The sequence below is a fragment of the Bos mutus genome, chromosome 4 (genome assembly GCF_027580195.1).
Source record: "Bos mutus isolate GX-2022 chromosome 4, NWIPB_WYAK_1.1, whole genome shotgun sequence".
Taxonomy (NCBI): domain Eukaryota; kingdom Metazoa; phylum Chordata; class Mammalia; order Artiodactyla; family Bovidae; genus Bos; species Bos mutus.
In genome coordinates, this window is record NC_091620.1 from 19,774,238 (window position 1) to 19,789,755 (window position 15,518).

A 15,518-nucleotide genomic window follows, 5' to 3' on the forward strand; every position below is an offset into this window, starting at 1 on the left:
CCTTTTAAGTTTTTTCCCCAGCATATTTCCCCTTCTTGTCACATAAATGTATTTTTAAATAATAAGTCAGATTTAACGAATTCCATTCTGTAATTGGGCCTCTCAAAGGTAATTTACCTCTCCTCACGTTTTCACGCCTATTTTGCATAGAGAATGCCTTGGGCTATATTCTGTTTATGAACTGCGCAAAAGTATTTAAAATACTATGAATGATTTTCTTGAAAATTAAATGATTCAAGTTTGGATGCTTCAGATGTCTAGAATGCTCCATGCCTTGTGCAGGCCTTAGTGCATGGAAAGTGATCCACTTTAATTTGTTAAACGAACGAATCTGGAAAACGAAAAACAGACTAAAACATTTCATTCCTAAACGATGGTAAAGAAAAAAAAAAAAAGCTTTTAGACTTCCATTTAGATCTGCTTTGACAGACCAAATCCTTTAATGAAAAGGATCCAAGCATCATTCTGGTAACCTGGCTTTTCCTAAATATATTTCTATCAAATTCTGCTTGGCTGTTACAACCTCGGGGTTTCAAGTCTTATTTTTATGACTCGGAGACGTTCGTTGTAATGATAATAGAAATAACACAGTAGGGCTTTCCGCCTTCCTCCCTCTAGGATCTCAACTTCTCCAATCTCCTCGAGTAAATCCGACAACACAGAGCAGGTTTAGGACTGAGGAGAAGAGAATTAATCGGAGCCATGGAAACGGCGGAGCGGAGGGAACGTGGGAGAGGAGGGTGGGCAGGAGGGGTAGACACCCTCCCCTGACGACTGCGCGAGGGCGCTCCGAGGATCACGTCACGCACCTCAGATGACGTCACGACCGTGACACGCGGGTGACGCCGTTGCCGCGGCGACTTCCAGTCGTCTCCGCCCCCTGCCCCCGCCCCTCCCCCCCGGCCTAGCGTCCTTCCCCCAATCCCCTCAGGCTCAGCTGCGCCGGGGGCCGCAGGCCGGTTCCCGAGGTGGCCCAGGCGCCGTCCCACCGCCGACGCCGCCCGGGCCGCCCGGGCCGTCCCTCCCCGCTGCCCCCCGTCCTCCGCCTCCGCCTCCCCCCGCCCTCAGCCTCCCTTCCCCCTCCCCGCCCAGCAGCGGTCGCTCGGGCCCGGCTCTCGGTTATAAGATGGCGGCGCTGAGTGGCGGCGGCGGCGGCGGCGGCGGTGGCGCGGAGCAGGGCCAGGCTCTGTTCAACGGGGACATGGAGCCCGAGGCCGGCGCCGCGGCCTCTTCGGCTGCGGACCCCGCCATTCCCGAGGAGGTGAGTGGCGGCGCACCCTGCACCCCTCCGGTCTCGGGGCTCGGCTGACTGGTGTTTTTTGGGGGGAAAGAGGTGGCGGTGGGGGCTCCGGTTGCCCTCAGCCACCTTCTCGGGGCTCTGCGGGCTGAGACACTGGCTTTCCCCACCTGTCCCTCCCCGCCAGGCAGGAGCTCGCTACGTAAACACACACAATGGCCCAGGGGGGGTTTCCCTGGTCCGCGCTCTGGGCTTGGGGGATTCGGGCAGCCGTGGTGGAGCAGGAGGCTATCTATAGGGGGCGAGACTCGGGGTTGGTCCGAGAAGGTCACGGCTGGCTGAAGGTAGCCAGCCTCGCATCTCCTGGATGTTTTCTTTATTTTTGGTGGTGGTGGTGGAGGGGAACCTGGGGCCGGCATCCTGGTGAAATACCTGGGTTAGTAGCCGGGGCCGGGACCCCAGCCCAAGTTAACGTTGTGTGTAATTATTACATGGTCACGGTGAAGATGGGCGCATCATTCTCTCTTTAACTCTCCCCGACTCTGCCCCTTTTCAGGCCGCTGCCCTCCCGCCGCTTCTCTACTTGTTAGGGCGGAGGGGAGGATTTCTCGTCACCTGTTTTAACCAGCTAATGGTTTTGATCTAGCCTCTACTTTTTCAATCCTAAGTGCCAGTGTTTCCGTTCTTTCTTCCATCCCGACCTCAGACCCCCGGTTCCTAATGTTTGCAGTGTCGCCAGCTGGTAACCCCCATCCCAATTCCACCTGCCTCCCCGCTCCTTTGCCAGTGGTCGGACCTGCCTGCTCCTAACCTCAGTTTCTACTTAAGACGATTTTTGCAGCCTTCTTGTCTTAGTCTTGTTGAGGCCCTCTACTTCATTCCCCTGCTCCGTAACATGTTACGGTCACAAATCCTTCTGGACACTTTGGAACTACTTACTTTCTGAATCCTGAAGCTGTCAAGATTCCGTCAGATTTCACTTGCTTTCCTGGCACCTTTTAGTCCGTCATCCGTTGTGCATCCACACCTCTTTGTTTATTCCTACCTGTGGTTTTTAAATAGGTGTGATTGATTTCTTTCTGTCCCATTTTTTTTTTTTTCTTTTACTTCTTTAGTCCTTCCATCTCTCAGCCACTGTTTATTTTAGCCTCTTATCACCTTGTCAGATTACTTTCTTTACATTTGGGGTTTTATTATGTAAAATGTATTACATAAAATAATACACTGTATTATCCTTTCCAAATAATGAGATAATGTGTGGTATGATAACTGTGCTTTATAATTATTGATTAGATAATGTGATTTAACGCCATTGACTTTGCTCAAAGTTCTTTCCTTCGTACTACAGCACTTACATTTTATTTCCCAATTCTCATAACGTCTCATTCTTTCTTCTGTCTATGCAGTTCTCTTTTTCCTGCTTCATCATCTTTACTTTGAGATTCATCCCATATGCTTTTACTCTGTTCAGTATCAGTTTGTTCACAATACTGTTTTTGATTCTCTTACACCACTTGCATCTGTGCCCAAGATGCGTTCTGTACTACCATTTGATCTCATCTTAAAATTCTCATTTGTATATAGCTATAAATATATATTATAAAAAATACTGGGCATGGGTTATGAATTGTAATTTTCTAATTTTAACATTGTTTTTGTTGAGAACTTTGTTTCCGAATTATATAAATATCTCTATATAGATATATGTGATGTGTGTATGTATATATATGTGTGTGTGTGTATCCTTTACACCACTTCCCATTTACTTTTCTGTTTGCATTTCTGCTCAGATCAGTTTCCTCTAATATCTGTTCATTTCCTCTAGTTTCTTGGATTTTAAGGACAGTGGTCATCCCTTCTTCCATTTCCTAGTTCATTCCATTTTCCTTGTCCGCAGTTGCCATTCATTCTGCTTTGTTTCCTGGCTTTTGGTACTTAACTTGCTGAAGCTTCCTCTTGTCTTCCCCACACCTCCACATTCCTTCTTATTTATAAACAACTTTGTTCCGTTGACATGGAAATTTATTTTTAGAATACATTGTTTTTAATGGATAAATACTTGGGGTCACATCTGCTGTCTATTTTTTCCATGAATCGGATATGCCTTTGTCTTACTCCTCACAGGTGCCTCTAGGCTTGCTTTACTTTGTAGCGCTTGTGTGGTTTTGTTGAATTGCATCCTAAAGAATGGTAAGATTAACGGGGCTTCCCTGGTGGCTCAGATGTTAAAGAATCTGCATGCAATGCAGGAGACCTGGGTTCAATCCTTGGGTCGGGAAGGTCCCCTGGAGAAGGGAATGGCCACCCACTCCGGTGTTCTTGCCTGGAGAATCCCATGGATAGAACCTGGCAGGCTACAATCCATGAAGTCACAGAGTCAGACTGGCCTGAGCGACTGACACTTTCTCTTTCTATGAAATTGTATTTCTGATTGTAACATTATTTTCATTGAGAACTTTGTTTCAAAATTATTAGAACAGTTTGCAGTGATACAGAGAAATTTTTTGTTAAGTACATTGTCTGCTATTTTATTTGAAAGGGCCAGATTGTTTGAGCTCTACTCTGAAGATTCTGACTCAGTAGGTGAGAGCTAGGGCCATGAGCTTCTGTATTTGGCATATTTCCTGGGCAGTTCTCATGTGCCAGTACTTGAGAACTTCTAGGCTAGATGAATTCAAGTTTAAATTGGTAATAATTGGAAAAGATATTAGTATCTCTTGAAACCATAAGTATACTCTTAACTAATTTTCAGTAGAAGTGTTTCCCCCTGCCTCCTCCACCGAAGTTTTTATGGCTAGTGATGAATAGTAGTTTTTCCTCCATATTTTCCTGTAAGAGCTTATAATAAATGTATTTGACTGGGGGAGGGGAGAGTAAAGGGTTAAAAACAAATCTCTTTTCAATATAAATATCAGTGTTATAGATGATAGAATAAATTCCTCCAAAAAATAATTTTAAATTTGAAGTTGGCTTACTGTCATCTTTTAAACTGTCTTCCTTATATGCACTTAAGGAGATAATGTTATGATTGTCAAGTGCATAGAACGAAATGAAAGAAAGTGTCTAAAGAATTACCTTACTTGACAGTAAAATACAGATTTTTAAAAGTTTCTCAGGAAAAACACATTTATTATTGAAAAATTAGAAAAATATAAGTGCAAAAAATTTTGGAAAATTATCTGTAATCTTGCCACTAAGATATAATTACTATAAAACATTTTAGTGTATATACATACACTCTTTTTTAATGCTTGCATAATATAATATATGTGGTTTTGTAATATTTTTAAACAGCATCATAAAAGATTTAACATATAGTGTGATTTTAACAATTTTTATGTTTTTAATTTAAAAAATTTTGCTGTCAGACATCTTGAACATAGAATGTAGATTTAGTTTTTTAAATTATGTTGGTAAGTGAACAAATTCCATGTCCTGTATTTGTATTACTTTGTAGAAGCTCAAAATAGAATATTCTGATAAATGACAGGAGCTTATTAAATATTTATCAAATAAATGTGCTTTTACTTTTGGCATTAAACATTTACTTCTAACCATTTATAGTTCCCTGATGTTACTTTCTTTCTATGACCATATGGTATAGTATGGGACATTTTGACAATATGGTATAAAAATGTTTTGTTTTTTTTTTAATGTGTTATGCCAGGGTATGATATTTATTAACCATTCCTCTTACAGTGTATTTTTGTAGAAAGGAGCCTCTTACAATCACATGACAATTAAAATTGTATTGTTTTCAAGATCTGTTATCACTAACCTTGGTTAAACTGTGTAATTATAATAATACATTGACTAAGTAGTATTCTGGGATAGTATGTCCTTTATAATGAGGTTCAGTGTGTTAAAATACATTTTTGTGAATTATGCCAAACCAGGTTGAATTGCATCATACTTTTAAAAAGTGTTAGGCCCGCTAAACTTTGTGTTTCTACAGTTCTGACTATTGCTGTATGAACTTGTTAAGATAACATTTCAAAGTAGACAAAACATGCCTGTTTGTTAAAACCATAAAATAACTGTGTCTTTGGTGTTTTTAGCATTCCCTTTCTGTAGTCTTTCTTACCGTTTAATGAACTCCTTCCTTTCGGCGCCACTCACCTCTTATTTTATTTAGAAATTTTCTGACATCTGTCACTTATGTATGCTGACTATTAAAGGAATTGATAGTAAATGGACAAGAAAGAAACTTTGAAACTGAGTACTCAAATCCTTGAATGTAGTAAAACCTAAAAGCAACTTGATTTAATTGTATTTAGATAATAGGCTAGAAAAATTATATTAAGACTATAGGCTAAAGAAGTCTGATTTATTTTGATTCCCTATTTCTGGCTTTACTGTTGAGGGAGCGATCGGGTCATAACAAATGGAAACCTAGGCTCTAGGAGTGCTAGGGAAGAAAGGGAGGGAGCTTTGTTAGCATTTGTATACTGCTTTGTTAGCGTTTTCTAAGACCTGATGCTTACCTTGTTGAAGAATGAAGCATTTATTTTAGTGTTCTTTTTTTCTCCAACCATAAAGCTCTTTTTCTCCTTTAGAAATGCAAAAGTGCATTTTCCCCCTTGACATCTTGATATTAATTTAGCTGGTACTTAGTGAACATTTTGTGTCATCTTCCTCTTTTATGAAATTCAGTATGTTCCCTTGCTTCCTAAATTTCTGCCTCAAATTGTCATTCAGATAAACCTTTAGAGTCAGTGGCTTTTACTAAATTTTTCTTCCTCAGAAGTTGAATTGTTTTGAGTCCTTTTACTCATTCTTTGTCTAGTTCGTCTGAATTGGTTATCCTGTAAAGTCAGGATTGGCAGTAGCTATACAGCTTCTGGATTCAAAATGGATGAGCCTGTTGAGGAGCTTTTCTGTTTTGTAAACAATGCTTACATGGTCATAACGTTATAGATAAGAACCAAAAATCTAGCCTTATTTCTTCTGTTCCTTCCTTAAATATTTGGTGGCGGCATTGACATATTCTGGGAAGTGGTTTTTATTTTTCAGTTTTCTTTTGTCCACCAATCTAATTTACTGTCGCATAATTAGCACGGTAGTCAGAAGAAACTTTAATACAGCCTCTACTCTAACATTAAGCAATTATTTTTTTCTCCCCTCTATCCTCTGAGATTATTTTGGTTTCCATGATTTCTCTTGGGTTTAAAAAACTGTTATTCTTGTTTCCCCCCATATCAGGACTGTGCTTATAGAGGCAAAGAGATGCTCAATAACATTACATTTCTTTCTGGGTTCTGGGAATGCCCTTGATAAAGAATATAAAAATTGCTCTGAACTCAGTTAACTTTATATCTTCTGGAAGCTCTGTAACGTGAAATGAAACATCATTTTTATTCTTGTAATATAGCTGCAATTATTGACAGCACTTTGGGGACAAATGTGCCATAAGATTGTGGTTTTACAATTACTATAGAGCTCTAGTACTGTTTTTAAAAACACATTAGCGCTGTAAGAAATGTAGATTTTTGAGTTGCTCTAATATCCATATACATGAAGCAGTTTTTGACTCTTTTGTACATTTTTTTATCCTCATCTGGCACATAGGTACTCAGATATTTAGTGAAAGAATTGGTTAATGTGTACAAAACAGGGAATATAAGCCAGTATCTTATAGTAACTTTAAATGGAGTACAATCTATAAATTTTTTGCATTATTGTGTTGTACACCTGAAACTAATATAATAGTGTAAATCAACTATATCTCAGTTAAAAGAAGATTTTTTTAAAGAATTGGTGAATGAAACCCTGTTAGGTATGGTGCACTTGGATTTTCTGTACCATTCATTTCTCTTTTTTTAATGCTACTCATAAAATCAGTTTATTAGATTGACAACCACATGGTTGGAACAATTTGTTTTGAGGGTATTAGGGACCTTCTACAGAGCTTACCTCAAGGCTCTATTTAGTCCCACTATACTTTAACTGTTGAAATTCTTCATTTATCTGCATTAGGCATTGATCTCCTTGAAAGAAAAGGAGTTGATGGCTGTAAAAATTTTAGAGCTACTGTTCATGGAAGAGAGATTTGTGCTGACATGAATCTTCCCAAGTGTAGTAATCTGTGTAGAAGATTTTCGGCAACTTGTGTTTAAGGCAGCAATCAGCTGACTTCTGTGTAAAGGGTCAAGTGATAAATATTTTAGGTACTGTGTTTCTAACTGCTCTGTCTCTGTTACAAAGACTGAACACTCAATGATTGTATTGTAGCATAAAATCAGCTAATAGACTGTGTAAATGAATAAGTGTGACTGTGTTCCAGTGAAGCTTATTTATGGACACTGAAATTTGACTGTGTCATGAAATATTATTTTCTTTTTTTTTCATTGAAAAATGTAAAAACATTCTTGACTTGTGAGCTGTACAAAAAACAGCTAGGGTGGGGGCAGATTTAGTTCATGGGCCAAAGTTTTCTACTTAGTCTAATGGAGACTGAGTAGATCATATTTGAGGTTCTGAAGTTAAGGTGTGATTTAGAGTTCTGTAAGTTTTTAAAAGTCAGGTTTATTGGGTTATAATTCACACATACTATAATGTACCATTTTAAACACACAACTTGATAAGTTTTGACAAATGTGTATAGTCATGTAACTACTGCCACAATCAAGGTAAAGAACATTTCCATCAAAAGTTCCCTAATTCCTCTTTTCATTCATTTTCCCAGCTACACTACTGCCAGTCTTGACAAACACTGAGCTGACTTCTAGCTTTGCCTTTTCCAAAGTCATAAATGGGGAATCATACAGTATATGTTACCATGTATTTGGTGTCTTTCATTTAGTTTGATTTTTTTTTTAAGTTGAAGTTTTTTTTCCTCTAACTTAAGCCACTTAGAAGTTTTAAGTCTTTTGTTTTTATGTTTTATTTTATGTATTTATTTATGTTTTTGACCGCTTCAGGTCTTAGGTGTGGCATGCAGGATCTTCGTCGCAGTGCGGGCTTTCTAGTGCTGGTGTGCGAGCTCTAGAGTGCTGCGTGCTCAGCAGCTGCAGTGCATGGGCTGAGTGGCTGTGGACCAGGGATTGAACCCATGGCCCCTGCATTACGAAGTGAATTCTTAACCATTGGACCACCAGGGAAGTCCCTAGTTTGGTATTTTTGAGATTCACTCATGTTTTTGGCATGTATCAGTAATTGGTTTCTGTTTATTGCTTAGCAGCAGCGTATGGATGTTGCGCATTTACCAGTTGATGGGTAGCAGGGTTCTTTCTAGTTTTTAGCAGTTATAAATAAGGTTGCCAGAAATGTTGGGTTCAGGTTTATGTGTGGACGCTGGGTTTTTTATTTCTCTAGTAAGGAGCTAGAACTTGGATTAATGGATCATATGGTAGGTGTATATTTAATTTTATAGGAAACTGTCAAACTTTTCTAAAGCAGTAATACCATTTTGCATTGCCACTCACAATGAATGAGAGTTCCAAACTTTATCCTTGTCAACCCTTGGATTATCAGTCTTGTTAGTTTTAGCAGTTCTAATATGTATGCAGTAGTAGCTCGTTGTGGTTTTAATTTGCATTTTCCTAATGATTAATGATATTTGACATCTGTTTATATGCTTAGTTCCATTCAGTTCAATCGCTCAGTCGTGTCCGACTCTTTGTGACCCCATGGACTGCATTACGCCAGGCCTCCCTGTCCATCACCAACTCCCGGAGTTTACCCAAACCCATGTCCATTGAGTCAGTGACGCCATACAACCATCTCATCCTCAGTCATTCCGTTCTCTTCCTGCCCTCAATCTTTCCCAGCATCAGGGTCTTTTCAGATGAGTCAGCTCTTCGTATCAGGTGATGGAAGTATTAGAGTTTCAGCTTCAACATGAGTCCTTCCAAAGAACACCCAGGACTGATCTCCTTTAGGATGGACTGGTTGGATCTCCTTGCAGTCCAAGGGACTCTCAAGAGTCTTCTCCGACACTACAGTTCAAAAGCATCAATTCTTTGGCACTCAGCTTTCTTTATAGTTCAAGTCTCACATCCGAACATGACTACTGGAAAAACCATAGCCTTGACTGGATGGACCTTTGTTGGCAAAGTAATATCTCTGCTTTTTAATATGCTGTCTGGGTGGTCATAACTTTTCTTCCAAGGAGTAAGCATCTTTTAATTTCATGATTGCAGTCACCATCTGCAGTGCTTTTGGAGCCCCCCAAAATAAAGTCAGCCACTGTTTCCACTGTTTCCCCATCTGTTTCCCATGAAGTGATGGGACTGGATGCCATGATTTTAGTTTCTGAATGTTGAGCTTTAAACCAACTTTTCACTCTCTTCTTTCACTTTTATCAAGCGGCTCTTTAGTTCTTCGCTTTCTGCCATAAGGGTCGTATCATCTGCATATCTGAGGTTATTGATATTTCTCCCACCAATCTTGATTCCAGCTTGTGCTTCATCCAGCCTAGCGTTTCTCATGATGTACTCTGCATATGAGTTAAATAAGCAGGGCGACCATATACAGCCTTGACGTAATCTTTTTCCTATTTGGAACTAGTCTGTTGTTCCATGTCCAGTTCTAACTTGGTTCCTGACCTGCATACAGATTTCTCAAGAGGCAGCTCAGGTGGTCTGGTATTCCCATTTCTTTCAGAATTTTCCACAGTTTATTGTGATCCATACAGTCAAAGGCTTTGGCATAGTCAATAAAGCAGAAATAGATGTTTTTCTGGAACTCTCTTGCTTTTTCGATCATCCAGCGAATGTTGGCAATTTGATCTCTGGTTCCTCTGCCTTTTCTAAATCCAGTTTGAACATCTGGAAGTTCACAGTTCGTGTATTGTTAAAGCCTGGCTTGGAGAATTTTGAGCATTACTTTACTAGCGTGTGAGATGAGTGCAATTGTGCAGTAGTTTGAGCATTCTTTGGCATTGCCTTTCTTTGGGATTGGAATGGAAACTGACCTTTTCCAGTGCTGTGGCCACTGCTGAGTTTTCCAAATTTGCTGGCATATTGCGTGCAGCACTTTCAGAGCTTCATCTTTTAGGATTTGAAATAGCTCAACTGGAATTCCATCACCTCCACTAGCTTTGTTCGTAGTGATGCTTCCTAAGGCCCACTTGACTTCACATTCCAGGATGTCTGGCTGTAGGTGAGTGATCACACCATCGTGATTATCTTGGGTCATGAAGATCTTTTTTGTACACTTCTTCTGTGTATTCTTGCCACCTCTTCTTAATATCTTCTGCTTCTGTTAGGTCCATACCATTTTTGTCCTTTATTGAGCCCATCTTTGCATGAGATGTTCCCTTAGTATCTCGAATTTTCTTGAAGAGATCTCTAGTCTTTCCCATTCTATTATTTTTCTCTGTTTCTTTGCACTGATCACTGAGGAAGACTTTCTTATCTCTCCTTGTTATTCTTTGGAACTCTGCATTCAAATGGATCTTTCCTTTTCTCCTTTGCTTTTCACTTCTCTTCTTTTCACAGCTATTTGTAAGGCCTCCTCAGACAGCCATTTTGCTTTTTTGCATTGCTTTTTCTTGGGGATGTCTTGATCCCTTTCTTCTGTACAATGTCACAAACCTCCAACCATAGTTCATCAGGCACTGTGTCTATCACATCTAGTCCCTTAAATCTATTTGTCATTCACTTGCTCATATATTTTCTTTGGTAAAGTAGCCATTCAGATCTTTTTATGTAGTTTTTACCTTCTTTTTATGGAGTTGTAAGAATGTTGTATACATAACCTGGATACAAGTTCTTTGTTTCAGACATGTGTTTTGTACATGCCTCCCAGTCTGTGGCTTGTCTTTTCATTTTCCTAAATGTTCTTTGAAGAGTAGAAATTTTGTTTTTGATGAAATAAAATTTATCAATTTTTTATTTTATGTTTCATGCATTCTGTGTCCTACCCAGTATATATTTGCTCAACTTAAGTCTGTAAAATTTTCTCCCATGTTTTCTTCTATAAATTTTACAGTTCTGGCTTTTACATTTCGGTCTGTGATCCTTTTGGAGTTAATTTTTCTATATACTGTGAAGTAAGGGTTAAAGTTTGGTCATTCTTTTTCATATGGATATCCAGTTTTTCACCTTCCTTGAAGAGACTAACCTTTTTCTGTTGAATTACCTTGGCACCTCTATTTAAATCAGTTGATTGTATTTGAGTTTTATGCTTTATTGACCTATATGTCTCTTCTTTGCCTGGTACCACACTGTCTTGATTACTCTAGCTTTTTTTTTAAAGTTGATTTGTTTATTTGACTACAGCAGGTCTTCACTGTGGATGCAGGTTCTTGAGTTGTGGCATGCAACTTCCTGGTTGCAGCATGTGGATCTAGTTCCCTGACCAGGGATCGAACTCTGGCCTCCTGCATTGAGGGCGTGGAGTCTTAGCCACTGGACCACCAGGGAAGTCCCTGATTACTCTAGCTTTATAGTTCAGTCTTAAAATTAGGTAGATCCAGTTTGTAGGATTTTTAGAACTTTAAAATTTGATTTTTAAAGTTATTTTGTGCTATTGTATTTTTTGACAGGACAGGATTCATAATTTTTTCCCAGTTCTCAAAGGTGTCTTCTATCCAAGAAAAGTTTAAACTCACTGTAGTATATAGTTAACACATCCCTTCCTTGATTTATTTGGTGGAGAGGTTGTGAAAAGTGGCAGATACAGAAAACGTGTTTCATCCAAAATTAACTTCATAAGAAATGAAGAAAATATCTTAGTAGGTGGCACCAGAAGGTCAACAGTGTCCTTTTTTTTTTTTTTGACCTACATTTCAAAAATATTAACTCTATAATCAAGATATGTATAGGTGAAAGTGAATATGTTAAGTTGTTTTTTCACCAAAAAAGTTATGGAAAATGTCAATCAGGTGTTTGGAGTTACTAGTTTATAATACTAGCTGTGTTATTCTCCATCTTCACTGTGAGTTTTTCCATTTGAAATCTATGTCATGTTCTATGATGTTCCAGAATTAGCACCTTTATTACTCTTAGAGTCATCATTAAATTGTTTCTACTCAGGATAAGCATATAGTGATGGTTGGTCATATTTCTTCCTTTTTCATTGGGACCCATAGGACCTATTACCTTGTTTGAAATTACAATGGTGGTAGCTTTTTGTTCCATAGCCTGAAGGGCTTCCCTGCAATGTAAAATGATAGTTGTAGTCATTATTTTCACCTAAGAATTATGAATACATTACCTGATTTTTTTTTTCTTAGTTTCCTTGTGAAGGAAGGAAAACTTAAGACTTAAACATCAGTGAAAGTCTTGAAATACCTGACTTAGTACAGGGTCTTGTGACAGTTGGGAGGGTAGACTATTCAGGCTTCTGTTCATGTTGTAGGTTCAGTTCAGTTCAGTCGCTCAGTCATGTCCAACTTTTTGTGACCCCATGAATTGCAGCACACAAGGCCTCCCTGTCCATTACCAACTCCCAGAGTTTACCCAAACTCACATCCATTGAGTCAGTGATGCCATCCAGCCATCTCATCCTCTGTCGATTCCTCCTCCTCCTGCCTTCAATCTTTCCCAACATCAGGGTCTTTTCAAATGAGTCAGCTCTTTGCATCAGGTGGCCAAAATATTGGAGTTTCAGCTTCAACATCAGTCCTTCCAATGAACACCCAGGACTGATCTCCTTTAGAATGGACTGGTTGGATCTCCCTGCAGTCCAAGGGACTCTCAAAAGTCTTCTCCAACACCACAGTTCAAAAGCATCGATTCTTTGGCGCTCAGCTTTCTTCACAGTCCAACTCTCACACCCATACATGACTACTGGAAAAACCATAGCCTTGACTAGACAGACCTTTGTTGGCAAAGTAATGTCTCTGCTTTTGAATATGCTTTCTAGGTTGGTCATAACTTTCCTTCCAAGGAGTAAGTGTCTTTTAATTTCATGGCTGCAATCACCATCTGCAGTGATTTGGAGCCCAAAAAAATAAAGTCTGACACTGTTTTCCACTGTTTCCCCATCTGTTTCCCATGAAGTGATGGGACCAGATGCCATGATCTTCGTTTTCTAAATGTTGAGCTTTAAGCCAACTTTTTCACTCTCCTCTTTCACTTTTCATCAAGAGGCTCTTTAGTAGTAGTATCTGGCTACTTTGCAAATTTTGAAATGGCACTTACAGGGAGAGAGAACCACAACATTTTTGGAGACTATTTTGAACTGTTGTTCCAAAATCAATGTGTTTTAAAAAAGTATGTGTCTCCTTACTGTAAAAAAAAATGCCTTGTGTTTAAATTGAGAAATACTCTACTTTTGTTTTATATTTTTCTTTTACTAAATATATAACCTTTAAAGTAATAACACCAGAAAAATTTGACTTTATTTCCAGAATGGCTTAAATTAAATTTTAGGATGCTTTGAATTAGTCACTTACCTTTGAGTATTCGAAACAGTTTAAAATATTGCTTGGGGGTTATTCCTCTGTTGACCTAAGATTTTTATACTGTATTTGCTGCATTACAGTACTTATTTTGCAAAGTAAATTTCTGTTTGTATTTATAGATGTGCTTTATTAAAGGAGTTTACTAGCTCCAGCAGTGATATTGTAAATAGTTATTAGAACTTCTATTTTACTTTTTTCCCACGTTGGGTCTAATCCCATTTTGTCCATTTTAAAGTTTGTACTCTCTACCTAGAAATCTCTCCGAAGTATAGAGGGAAAAAAACCCCAACAGTTACTAATTTGAGTTTTGTTTTTAAAGAGTTCTTCGTAGCATAATTTCTGGTCATGTATGAAGGTAATTTAATTTCCATTTATTATTTAGAAAAAAAATCCTACCTTTTCCATGAGTCCCAAACAATTACTGCCTTCCTATTTTTTTTTTTACTATGAAAAGATGAAGAACTATTGTTAATTGTTCCTACATAACTCAGAATTAATTTTTTACACATCACATTACTAAATTTCCGTGGGAATAGTGTCAGAAGTTTGAGCAAACTCTGGGAGATAGTGAGGGCCAGGGAATCCAGACGTTCTGCAGTTCATGGGGTCACAAAGAGTTGGACATGATTGAGCGACTGCACAATAACAGGTGTCAGAGAACTTCAGATAGGGAAGACTTTATGATTTAGTATAGTCCTTACATTCCTATTCTGCAACTACTGAAAATGTTCATTTCGTCTTAGTTTTTACATGCTTGCTTCTACAATGTGAAATGTTCTGCCCGTATATTCTTTCTGCGTGTCTTCTCACTTTAAGAGTAAATTACACAATCTAAAAGTTTCATTATGCATAAAGATTTAGTGCAGTGTAATGTTTTGGTGGGTTTATTGCAGATGATTTTTCTACTACTGAATTTGGCACTTCAGTTGCTATATGTATTTAGGAATCAAACTTTTAGTTATTGGTTATCATGAATGGGTACTTGAGACAAAAGTTTAATCCTGAAGTCATAACTATTCGGTGTCATAGCCATTCATACACTGCTTGGTTTTCACTGGCAGTTCTTGATCCCCATCCTGCCCTTCTTCATGCTATGTACTGAACTTGTAAGTGGATAACAAGGGTGGCGTGAGAATACATACAAGCCTTCACAGAATTATAGTTGTGTTATTTTTATGCCAATTTTTGGGACAAAGATAAATATATTCGAAATTTTGCTTTCAGATATCTTTATGGCATTTTTAAAGAATGTCCAATGACATACTTTAGCACAGGGCTCTAGTTGTCAAAAACTTCTGGTTAGTTCTTAAAGTAGGACTGATGATTGACCTAGTAGAACTGTTTCAGTGTTGCCAATATTCCATTAACGTTATCTTTAAACCACTGTTGAATTAAAGAAATTTAAAGTGCCAGCATATTGGTATTTTCAGTAAACCTTTCATAAGAGTGAGGTAACTTCTCTGTATGAGAGTAGAAAGACTATATATCATGGCTTTATAGGAAGAATGGTAAGCATTAGGACTTGTGTTTTGGCATTTTTAAAGCTATTGTCCACCATTTGCATTGTCATCCTTCCAAAACTACATTGATAAATTTTGTATTGAGTCATTTTACAGGACAATAGGTATTTATGTATTCAATAAATATTTGAATTTCTACTGTGCCAGGTAGTAATCTAGCTGCTTAGTGCATTTAAAACCAAAACAATGCAAATATCTCTCCTTATCTAGCTTACATTCTGGTGTAGGGGTGTGTGTGTGTGTATGGAGAGACACACACACACACTCATAAAAAAAATTTTATAGTATGTTTGAAGGTAGTAAGTACTATGGAAAAATGAAAGAGCAGGTAAAGTTTGGGGATTAGGTAGCAATTTAAAATAGAGGTAGGTAGGACCTTGTCTGAAAAGGGTGACATTTGAGCAAAGAT

The 15,518-nt window shown here is 38.5% G+C and overlaps 1 protein-coding gene across 5 annotated transcripts in view; it reads left to right on the forward strand.

Moving 5' to 3' along the window:
* The first annotated feature begins 912 nt into the window (after positions 1-912).
* The window catches only part of BRAF (B-Raf proto-oncogene, serine/threonine kinase), a 168,186-nt gene continuing 153,580 nt past the window's right edge, over positions 913-15,518 (forward strand). For all 5 annotated transcript variants that reach the window (XM_070369170.1, XM_070369171.1, XM_070369172.1 and 2 more), the window contains exon 1: positions 913-1,261. In XM_070369170.1, coding sequence (XP_070225271.1) covers positions 1,127-1,261 — 135 coding nt within the window. In that variant the 5' untranslated portion in view covers positions 913-1,126. The remainder of the gene's footprint in view (positions 1,262-15,518) is intronic.